Raw genomic sequence first — 12,866 nt, 5'->3', positions numbered from 1 at the left:
GGTAAGGTTCTCATTGTCCAAGGGCACTCGCTTGGGATTTACAAATACTTATTTATAATTTATATTATCATTTACTTTAAGTATTAATGTCAATAATATTATTTATATTTAATTATATATTAATTAATATTATTATTTTATAATTCAATATGTTCATTGTGGGTTGCAACAGACATATTAAATACAACCATCTGGCTGAAGATCTTAATTGGGGTTTATTTTAGGAATAGGGCTTATATTATGAGAATCCTGAGAAATTATGCTAGGACTTATTTTTCAGTTAGGTCTTATTTTCAGGGAAATACAGTACTTGTTACGATCTCAGCTAGACATACCATAGACTAGTGTTTCTCAACCTGTAACAAATTGTCGCCCCCTTCAATAAAACCATTATGTAGTATTGCCCCCTTCAATAAAACCGTTATGTAGTATCACCCCCTTCACTTCAAACTTGCGATGCCGAGGGCCAAGGCTAACGCCAAATTCGTACTGCATCGAATAGACTAGTGACTAGTATAATGTTATTTGTTTAATTATTGTACGATATAACGAATAAAATATCTAATTATTCTTAATATAATGTTTTACTATATCACCCAGAAAATTGTTTTTCGCCCCCAAAATATAAATTGTTACTAATCGCCCCTCAACATGGAAAATCGCCCACATGGGGGCAATATTGCCCCCATTGAGAAACACTGCCATAGACTGACTGAATAGTACAGAACAGGATCCAGTATATCTTAAGACTTTTTCATGAATATAGTTTGTCTTTACCTGAATTAAAATCCATATTTCTTGACATGACAGGCAGATACTTTTATTGCCTTACCAATCCATATAATGCAGTGTTTTGTAAATTGGGAGTTTCAAGCTGATTATTGATGGGTTACAGGAAGTATTTAAAATGCACACATTTGGAATTACATAGCCATAAGCTAAGTGCTATCATTTAACAACTACAGTGTGCATCTCTGGAGAACTTACTGGGCACATCCATTGCCGAAGGATTTTGAAGATTGGTAAAAAAAAGTAGTTGCATGCCACTACGTCACTGTGTGTGGAAAGCTTAATAAATAATTTTATTTAAAGAAAATTTATTTTTAATTTTAGGCTCTCGTGCTGGAAGCAATATTGCTACTTGTTGGGCCACAATGATGTATTATGGAGAAGATGGCTACATTGAAACCACAAGAAGAATAGTTAAAACAACCAGATATATTGAAAATGGGTGTGTTATAAATAATAAGATATACTAGCAGTAGGCTTTTATTATTATTTATTTTTATTTTATTGTAAGCCATACAATCACTGATAATGAATATCAGTGATTGTATGGCTTACAATAGAACTCCAATAATTTTTATAATAATATTAAAAAATTTTAATATAAACATTTATTTATTTTTTTGTTTTGTGTGTTTTTTACAAATCTGTTTGTACTAAATTTACTACAAAATATGGCAAAAATAATTGAATACCTAATTTTAGACTTATTAAAATACACTTTAAAAAATAATTTTTGTAAATGGGCATGTGGAACACACTAAAATTTGAATTGTTTATTCTGTAAGTAATCAAAGAAGTTGAAAATTGTATAGACAGCTGAAACATTACATGAAGAGCTACCAAAAAAATTGCATTTAAATCTTTTAGCAACTCCCTCTAACTACCCTCTTTTAAGTCATCCACCATTTTGATTTTCCTTCTCCCTCGTTTCTTTCTGCCTGCAACCATTCCTTCCATAACATCATTCCATAAGCTTTCCTCTCAAATTATGTCCCATCCAATTAGCTTTTTGCCTCTTTATTGTCTCTAATATGCTCCTTTTTTTCACCCACTCTTCTTAGGACTTTCTCATTTCTCACTTTATGGCTGTGAAGAAGAATAGAGAAAGTCGGATGGAGCAATATCTCCAGGGCCTCTATTCTCCTAATGTCATATTGTCTCAATGTCCACACCACAGAGGAAAACACTTCAGATATAGCATTTTACCAGTCTTTTACTCAAATCTAACTTCAGAGCACCCAGGTATCTAAACCCGTTTACTTGTTCCACTTTGTCACCATTTATATGAATGTTGACTGTTCTTTCCTTTTTCTCCAATCCAAAGCATTTGATTTTGTTAACATTAATTTTTGTAAATATAAATAAGTAAAAATTAATTTTGGGGATTAATTTTTGTTTTGAAGGCTACACATCCCTCTCTAGTCTGCTCAGGACCTTTCTCATTTTATACTCACTCTCTGTCAAAACTGCCATATTGTCAGCATACCTTAGGCACTGAATCTGCCTTCCCCTGATTTTAATGCCTTTCTCTTCCTCTGGATATTCCATAATCATCTCTTCCAAGTATATGTTGAAAAAGAAGCAGTGATAGGCAACACCCCTTTACAATCTTGATTTCCTCGGGCTATGTCCTACATGGCAGCATCCAGCAACCACAGGTGGAAAAAATCTTTGTACATGCGTTCAACACGCGAGTGACTTCTGTCCAGAGTAGACGCATGTTGTTTACAAAATGGCAGTGAGACGACTTCGTCGAATGCTTGCTATGGAAAATATGACAAGCATTAAAACAGTAAAATTGGCAGGTAATTGTTATCACTAATTTGTATCACTAATATTTGTAGTGTATCACTAATTAGATACACTACAAATATAAAGAATCTTCATAGAATAATAAGTTAAAAAAAGTTTTATTTTTAAAACCTTACATTTACAAAATCAGAAATTATCAAATTACATAAAAGATTATTAATTAAAGTACATACAACATTTATACACAATTTATTTGTCATTCTGTTTTAATTCATCTACAAAATCAGCCATTTTATTTGTTGGAAGCGCAAGCAGTGAAAGCGGTAATCAAACTTCCTTGGTAGCTGCTTCTTGCATTTGTGTGTAGAAGCATCATCTGGTGGTTGCTGCACACTAAATGCAGTTACTCTGAACACATACATTTGCTTGAATTAGTCCGTTTGCTCTGCTTGGAAGCACGTTCACACTTGTGGTCACTGGACATTGCCACATAGGATAGCCTCACTGTATTGACCATCCACTCTGACCATAACTACTGTTCTCTGATATTTGTACAAGTTTAGTATTAATCTCCTGTCCTTACTTACAGTCTATATATTTTCTTTCTCAAAATGTCCATCAATCTTTTCAGTCAATTTTGTCAAATGCTTTCTCTAGATCTATAAAACACACCAACATTCCCTTTCTTTTTTCAATGTATCATTCTCCTATGGTTCTCAGCATCTCTTTTGCATCATAGTGCCTCTCTGTCTTTCTGAACCCAAACTGTTATTCCCTTATGAATGGGTTCAGTTTTCCATAGAGGCATTTCTCTAATATTCTTAAAAGGATTTTTGAGATATGGCAGATTAGGCTAACTGTTCTATAATCTTCACATTTGATTCTTTTTTCTTTCTTTGGAATGGGAATTAAAATATTTCTCAGAAAGTTGACAGGCCATGTGTCTATATCATAGATCACATTGCAAAGCCTAGCAATTTTCTTAATTCCATTTTTTCCCACATTCTTGATGAATTCTATAGGAATGTTATTGGTACTGTACTAGTGGTGCAATGAATAGTATATTCGGCTTCAGGCTGAATACCGAATATTCAGCCAAACTATTCGGCTTGATTAACGCATGTATGAAAAGTGGTGCGCAAACCACATTATGGCAAGGATCGCGCACCCTACTCTTTATTGGCCCACTGTCACTACGCTTTACCAATCATGTTAATTCTTGACAGTTGTAGCAGACAGACACAAGCATCATGGCAGTATGTGATAAGTGATGATATCAAATGTGGATAACAATGAAATGACCTACACGTGTAAATAAACAGAAAAAGAAGAGAGAAGGACCGCAAAGTGAAAATGTGAAAATAAATATGAAATTGAGTTGATAACATAATCGAACGAGTCGAGGCAGCTTATTGGCGCGAAATTCGCGGCCGTCAATGTCAAATAATTGTTCTCATAGATTTTGTTAAGCTAAATGCTTGTAATGAAAGTCACTTAGCATGCACGGGCGAAAACCTGGGGCTGTTCGGGCTACCAAGCTATCTGGAACTTCAGTTATGATAAATAATTTTATACAATGAAACAAAAAAGTTAATTTTCAAGTTTATAATAAGGAATGATTTCATAAAAACGCTTTGCAGATCATTAATTATTATTATTTTTTCCATTTTATGACCTAAGTTTCGATCTAATGTGCCCACACAGTAAACATTTTCATACAAATTTTTTACCGTTTTCACCCCTTTAGATTTGAATTTCATAAAATCTTTTCTTAGCAGGCCTAAACTTTACAAAAGGAACACACACTCAAATTTTTAAGTTTCTAGCAGCAGTAGTTTTGGCTCTGCGCTAATTATCTTATCATGACTTGTTCTTTTATATACGAGTATATAAATGACCAAACTACATAATAAGTAGGTAGTTTTCATTTGATTTGTTACCTTTTTTTTGATCTCTTAAAAGAATAACTTAGTTATATTACTTTTCCTTTGATCTTTTACATAAATAAGCAAAAAATTGTGCTTTCTCGAACTTAAAATGTATGTTCAGCGTTAATAAAAGTTACCAAAATGATTACTTTACTATGTTTTTGTTATTTCTTACTCCTTTTTTAGGTATTTGGTATTCAGCCAAATAGTGATTACATATTTGGTATTCAGTCGAATAGCAAAACATAGGCCAAATACCAAATAGTAACCGAATATTTGTTGCATCATTATACTGTACCTTTTGATTTTCTATTTCTTAATCTTTCTACTGTACTCATAAGTTCTTCCATCAAGATTGGAGCTCTTCCTCCTATCTTTAGCCATATCATTTTCTTCTATCTATGTTATTTTCTGCTCTGTACAGATCACTTATGTATTCGTGCAATCTGTGCAGGATCTTCTTTTCATTATTTATACTCTCTCCATTTCTGTCACTAATAGTTACTCTCTTAGCCTTTCTGAAATAGAATGCATCCTTAATTTTATCATGCATTGGGTCAAATCTTTTTGACTTCTCCAGACTCAATTTCTATACATTCTCTTTCAAACCACACTTTTTTTGGCTTGCTTGATGCACCCTTCGCTTATTGTTCAGTTCTCTGTATTTTAATCTTCTTTCTTCAGAGTTCATATTCTTCCACCTTCTTTATTAATTTTATTAACCATTTCCTCCATCAAATCTTTTCCTTCATTGATATTCACAATTCATTTGGTCCTCAGCATCCACTTCATTTATTTTCTTAATTTTTTTATTGAGATACTAATCTAAACATTTCACTATTCCTTTTTAAATTTTCTAAATCCCATTTCTCACTTGTCTTTTTTCTCTTTGTGATCTTCTTGAAACTCATTTTGAGTTTTGTGAATAAGAGGTTGTGATCTAAGTCTGTCTACACCTGGACAGGTGCTTACATCCATAATAGACTACATACTAATTAAAGAGAGATACGGGAATTCTATTTCGTGTCTGTTGTCCCAGATCTTTCTATGTATATAATTTTCTCTTATGCTTTTGAAACCATGTCATATAATCACCACACTATGTTCTTTGCTGAAATCAATCAACCTTTCTCCTCTCCTGCTCTTGTTTCCTAATCCATGTATTCCTATAATATTTTCCTCTCTTGTGTTTCCCACCACAGCATTTCAATCTCCTAATAACAATAGACAGGCATTTCTTTCTTCCTTTTCCATAATTTCTTCCACTTGTTCATATATTAACTCAACTTTTTCATCTGAATGAGAGCTGGTAGGCATATATATTTGAATGAGTATCAGATCTTTTGATTCTGCTTGAATTCTGACTATTATGATTTTGTCATTTATGCAATCAACTTTAATTGCCCAGAATGTAAATTCACTTTTCAATGCTATTCCCATTCTATTGCTTTCCTTCCACTTGAAAAGTAAAGCTCGATATTATCGCTCACTAATTCTCCAGAGTCTTTCCATCTCACTTAGTTCTACTATGTCGAATTTATTTATTTTCATCTCATTCTTCAGATTTTCCAGCTTTCCAGCCTTCCTTAAGGTCCTCTCATTCCAAGTTCCAATTCTCAAGTGTTTCTGTGGAGGGTTTACAGGCTGACAATCTGGGAAGCCCATTCTTTCCCCTACTGAGCAAGGTTTTGCAGTTGGAAATTTTTGCAACACTAATGTCATTCATGTCTCTATTTTGTGTTATGCTCATCTTACTAGGGAGATTGCTACATTAGTAATAAAGCATAGCAGTTTCCCACTGCTTACTATGCTTAAGTATAAATGTGTTTGAGCTTAAAACCGGAAATTTAATTAAAAGTTAATTAAAAGTACATTCACTAACCTCTACTATTATTATTATTGAATTATCACTTATTATTGAAAATTTATTGCCAGTTCTGTAGTTTAAGCAGTTTGGATAACTTTCATTGTTTTCTTTGATTATAAATTATTAATCTATTTTTAATATTGATTAGACTTTAATTGTAGGTTTTTATTTCAGATTAAGATCCATACCAGGGATTTTTATATTTGGAAAACCACAGATGAGTGTAATTGCACTTGGTTCTAAAGAATTTGATATATTTTGTTTGATTTCTCTACTGAATGAACGTGGTTGGAATTTAAATAATCTCCAATATCCATCTGGATTTCACATATGTGTTACATTACAACACACTGAAGAAGGAATTGCAGATTCTTTTTTACATGACATAAGAGAATGTACTGCTTTGATAATGAAAGATCCCAAATCTCCTGCAAAAGGAATGGTGAGTACATAATAATTTATGGTTAAGAAACTATTGCATAACTTAAAGGAGATTTTGCAATTGACAATATAAACATTTCAATTCTATCTGATTTCTGACTTCAATGTTATCATTTTTTATTTTTACATTCAGTTGCTTCAGTTAACATGCAGTATAAATTACAAAATTATTGGCACCATATTGTAAAACTAGAAATTCATGTTGCTTTTTTAGATAGCCAAATATTTTATATGTAAAAATAATTTAATATTTAAGCCTGTTGTCTTATGGCAAATTAAATTTCTAGCCATAGTTGCCTTTATTGTAATACAGTGGAATAGATTAATGTAGTCAAAAACAGTTAAAATATCCAGATTGATTTCAGACAAGGCTTTAATACTTTACTAAATTAACTTAAGGCATTCTTCATTGAATATGAAATTTAAATTATATAGTAGTTTGTTTTTTATGTAAGGAGCCTTCTAATAAAATGGTTAGTGCAAAGATTCTCCAGTACTAGAAGCCTAGTACTAAATATTTTAGATAATACTGAAGTTTCAGTACCCAATGGCAACAGGAGATTAAATTACACTTTCGAACATCAAACCACATGTAAGCTTGCAACATACTAACATCCAACATATTTATGTGGAGAATTATTTTGAATATGTAATGTTTGAATATGTTTTTGTTCATTTAAATTTAAATATTAAAATTAGCATATAGAATTGAACAATAGTTTATATTTCAAGAATTTTCTTTAACTGAAACTGGCTTAGGAAGGCCAAAAACTTTTAAATGCCATGTAATAAATTGTCTAGAGAAATCCAAACTGGTAGCCAAATATTTCAACATATAAAATAAATTAATTGTATCATGAAATATTTATTATGCAAATTTTATACTGTATTCAAATACACTGGTAAAACAATTAGGAGAGCAAGAAGTGTTGCATAGAAAATCATTTACAGCAAACACTTCCAAATGTCATATATTAATTTTACATAAACCACAGTAAAATAGACAGTAATATGTGGGAAAAAAATGCCTTTGAGCTAAATTGTTGAGATATATTCCTTTGTTACATTTCTTGCAATATGCTGATCAACAATATGTGCATCTTCACAACCAGAACAAATGACAGTTCTCGCAATATGCCAAAAAAAACTATTGTGTAATTGTTGTCAGTTTCAACCATAAATACAGTATTACAAGAAACAGCATAGTACCCTCCACCTTGGATCAAGGTCAGAATCCAAGATGCCCGTAAACTGAGGTCACTACTCGTATATTGTAGTGCAATTATAAGCAAATTTCCAAATAAGTTATTTATTGTTGCAGTTTCGGATTTCTGTTTTTTTTTTCATTGTACAGCTTTATTTCGACCTTCTAGCATAGTGAATACAAGTATATTTTGCATATTTGAGTCTATAGTACCATAATTATGAGGAATAAGATTGCATGAATAATAAATGATGATAAGATGAATAATAAATGAAGAGGTGCCATACAAAGCAAACAAATCCACAAAAAATCAAAGTTGAGTTTAGAATTGATTATTTTTTTCAGCCTCATTCCTATCTACTGTTATAGTCAGTTTCATTCAAAAAAAATACACAACCATCACTTTTTGAGCTTTGAAAATCGACATTCTGTGCAAAAATAACATAGTAATTGCAATGGCCAACAAACATAGCCAACAATCATAGCTTTTCATTGGCTGAGGCAGACTGCAATGCATGCCTCAGCCAATGAAAAGCTATGATTGAGTCACTTGACTCCCAGAATGCAAGAGGTAGTTTTGTTTTGTTGTCATTTTGCTGTTCTGTCGGAACAGAGATTTTGGTGTTAAATTGTTGTTTGAAATACACTGTATAATAAATTTTGTACTAATAGTGTTATAATTGAGTGAAAAATGGATGAAGATGGTTTGATAAGTATAGAAGGCAATGTTGGAAAGAAATCTAAAATTGTTGGAGTATGGGTAAAGAAGAAAATACAAAAATACATTGCTCCTTTGTGGTATAACTCTTTCATACCATGTCACCATAACAACAAATGGTTTAAGTGCTACAAAGTCAGACCATCATCAGATGCAGCTACATTAAGAAAATCTATCTCTGAATTTCCAGATAAGTATGAACAAGATTGTAAAATAAGTTCATACCTAAGTTTTAATAATGTAAAGAAAAGATGACCGAAGTATCAACTTCAGGCCAATAATCCTAACACTAATTTAAAAACACATGAATTTAATGTTAAATATAGCATTTTCAACAGTAATGGAAAAGTGATTCCTGTCTGCAAAAAATTTCTTATGCACCTAACTAGAGTAAAGGCAAAGATTGCACAATATAGCTAAAAAGGTAATGGAAATGTGGAAATGGCTCCTGGTAGAGATCACACTAACTACAAATCAGTAGGCAAAAAAGTTGCTGTTCAAGAATTTTTGAGAAAATTGAAAGGGCAAGAAAGCCACTACAATTGCAAAAAGTCTAAGTAAATTTACTTGCATTCCGATCTCAACATGACAAAATTGTATAAGATGTACGATAATTCTGGAATAGCATTACAAGTGAAGAAGTCTGTGTTTTGTAGAGTATTTAGTGAATTTAACATTGGTTTTAAATCACTGGCAAGTGACATTTGCAGCTACTGCAATAAAATTGACTTTTCTGGACTGGCAGTTTTTTCCTTTAAATGCAATTCCTATCAAAAACTGCCTTCAAATATTGATGTTAGATACAAAATGAAAAATAATAATAAACTTTAACAGGTGTGGGGTTTAAAATAAATTCAGTAACAGTTTTTTGCGTTTTCCCAACATGGCACCTCCTCAAATGTAGACAAAATGTACCGTTTTATCTACTGATGCAAAAGGTTTTTTGTAACTTATGTTATCACAATCTTACAAAATGTCTGAAAATAAAATTTGTTCTATCGTCTGACTTTGTCACGATTTTTATGCGTAAATTTTTTAAATTTATAATTAAACCGGAATCTTTTAAAATCTAATTTACTTAATTCGAAAGTACTTCTAATGGCTTAAATTTTCATATTGCTATTAAATATAATTTTCAAAAGAAAAGAAACCATTAAAGCTAACGTTAAACCAATGGCTAGATGGTCTCTTCAGTAGTGCACGTAATGGTGAAAATTCGCCATTTTGTTGAGAGATTAAATAATATCTATAGGTTGGGGACATAGCTCAGACTATGCTTTCCTAACTAACCCAGAGGAGTGACGTCAAGAATAGAAGTCAACTAACTTGCAGAATTAGAGAGGTTGAGGCGCACGTTTTAAACGTATAAACGTGTACGTGTGACGTTCGGCGCCGCTTTCCCGTAAGCCTAAAAGTTTGACGATGGTGTTTGGAATGTCGAGCGTGATTCCACCGACATTCCAAACATCATTGTCAAACTTTTAGGCTTACGGGAAAGCGGCGCCGAACGTCACACGTACACGTTTACACGTTTAAAACGTGCGCCTCAACCTCTCTATTAACTAGATTAGAAGTAACTGCAGAAAGCTTGCAGTCAGCTAAATAGGGTGCAGAGTTAGCCTACTGATCTTCGATCAGTGACGTCATTTAGGCTATACAAGAATTTGCGAGAAATTGGCAATAGACACATCTTTCGTATAATGTTGCCTTTCCTCATTGAACGGCCATCTTAGATTTGACCTTGATCCATGGCAGACAGCTGTTGCGCACCTTATTTACTATAACGCTCATTAAATGCAGGTTGGGAGACTCACTCACTCACAAACAACTATATAAAAACAGTCTAGTTATGAATTTAGCATTTAGAAATAAGTATTTTACGTTACAATTATATAAATTTGTGGTCTCCGTTTCCATTTGAAATATTCTATCGCATGGCCGTAACAGATTGGAAGTTAACCGTCATTCATACTGATGGTAGCGATAACGAAACTCACTAGTTACGCGTGCAGTTATATGGTTTATTATAATATTGGTTAAGTTCTATCTTCACGAACGTAGAAACAATTTTAAAAATACTTTTGACGATGCCTATTTTAAACACTAACGCTCGTTTTTGGTGTTGAAACGAATTTAAAATTATTTTAGAAGCAACTTGCGCCAAAATGAAACTAGTAACCTATGGTTGTTATTCATTGAATCAGATACATCATAATTTATTGCATCGGTTAAGAGAAAAGCCAGAAAAACTATTATTTTTAATCTAAATTTGTACCGATTTATTTTTAAACTCTGTCTCTATCCCATATTATGGTATATATTTCACTGTTATATTTTGTTCCAAATTATGGTTTGCACAATGGTTTAAAAAGTTTAAATGAATTTTATGTACAAATAATCATTTTTATGCAAGATTGTATAATTACAATATGTTTAAATAAACTTCTAAAGAAAACACTTGACAGAGAAAAAGAGCATGTTTGGCTAAATCTTAACCTGTGTGTCAATTAAGTTAATTGGGTGTGGTTTTGATTTCCCTGCATTTTGCTGTTTTACTGCTCATATATCAAATGACAACGACTGCAAGGATTTCAAACCAGTATAAAATTAAAGCTTTCGTTATTGATAAGTTGAAGTAAATAAAAACAAGTTTTACATAAATATATTAATTAAGCCTATCTAAATATGGGACAGAGATAGTAATCATTTTTGGTTGTACTTTTCTGTTTATTTTTGTTCGATTTATTTTTAAACAACAAAACTTTTCTAAATGTAATGTTAATTTTATTAGTTTTCATCCAAATATAGACTTTATTTCAGTTAAATTTATCAATATTTTTTGTATTTAAAAATAAACGTTTGAAGCAAAGTTTTTACTTTGTTTCTTTTGCCGTCCTGCCAAAAAGTCAGGTCAAGTCAGTACAAATTGCCCTGGGCACGAGGAATTAGTGGCCCCTATACAATGTTTTTTCGTTTATTTCTTAATTGTTATAGTGCCCCAATACGTATTTTGTTCCAGGTTCTCGTTCCAGGACTGCCCTACCTTTTGGGGCCTCATAATAGAGAGGTTGCAGCACAAGTTCAAACGTTACTTGTATGTATACGGAAAGCAGAAGTACACGGTTTACGTTTTAACTAGAATATTCGGTTACTATTCGATATTCGGCCGAATACCGAATACCTAAAAAAGAAGTAAGAAATAACAAAAACACAGTAAATTAATCATTTTGGTAACTTTATTAATGCTGAACATACATTTCAAGTTCGAGAAAGCGCAATTTTTTGCTTATTTATGTAAAAGATCAAAGGAAAAGTAATATAACTAAGTTATTTTTTTGAGACCAAAAAAAGGTAACAAATCAAATAAAAACTACCTACTTATGTACTAGTCATCTATATACTGGTATATAGACTACCTCATACTTTTGTCGAGAGTAGTAGTGGCTTATGTAAATTCGAAAGCAGCTTGGAAAATTAATTTTTAGGAAATTTACAAACGTATTTTTACGTGTTTATGGTAGAAGATGCCGTGGAAGAACCTACCTTACGATAAGCTATTATCAAGGCAAATATATGTAAATTCTATAGGCGCTTCGCATCACTTGCTAAAAAATTGAAAATTAAATAATTTCTGGATTAAAATCATCTTGTTTCTTTACAATATTAGCCAGGTTGAGGCCGAAGTTTTAAACGCGAAAACGTGTACGTCGGACGTTCAGCGCCTCTTTCCTGTAAGCCTAGAAGTTTGACAATGGTGTTTAGATAGTCAGTGGAATTATGCTCGACATTCCAAACATCATTGTCAAACTTTTAGGCTTACAGGAAAGAGGCGCTGAACATCCGACGTACACATTTTCGCCTTTAAAACTTCAGCCTCAACCTCACTATTATTCGTAAATGCTTAAATAACCACTATTTTAATAAAATAGGTCATAATTTTAACCCCAAACACAAAAAATGAACTTTAACCCGATCTTCTATTCGCCATCCTAGACGTAGCAAACGCCATTATCGACAGTCTAGAATTGCCAGATGGTGGCGCTCGACCGTCCGCCGTTCACATTTTAGGCTGAATACGACGGCCGCAACCTCTCTAATGATGTGCCTAGGGCAGGGGTGGACAAACAGTTTTTGCCCCCGGGCCGAATTGAAAAGAAAATTTTTTCC

At 32.5% G+C, this 12,866-nt stretch overlaps 1 protein-coding gene across 1 annotated transcript in view; it reads left to right on the top strand.

Annotated features, from left to right (window-relative positions):
- The window catches only part of LOC111630701 (sphingosine-1-phosphate lyase-like), a gene marked incomplete at its 5' end in the record, with an annotated part of 55,044 nt that overhangs the window by 37,040 nt on the left and 5,138 nt on the right, over positions 1-12,866 (top strand). The window contains one exon of the mRNA XM_023374845.1: positions 6,511-6,778. Coding sequence (XP_023230613.1) covers positions 6,511-6,778 — 268 coding nt within the window. The remainder of the gene's footprint in view (positions 1-6,510; positions 6,779-12,866) is intronic.

This window comes from Centruroides sculpturatus, unplaced genomic scaffold (assembly GCF_000671375.1).
Source record: "Centruroides sculpturatus isolate CEXI.00-Female unplaced genomic scaffold, Cexi_2.0 scaffold376, whole genome shotgun sequence".
In the NCBI taxonomy this organism is placed as follows: domain Eukaryota; kingdom Metazoa; phylum Arthropoda; class Arachnida; order Scorpiones; family Buthidae; genus Centruroides; species Centruroides sculpturatus.
This window is presented reverse-complemented; position numbering and strand designations above follow the sequence as displayed.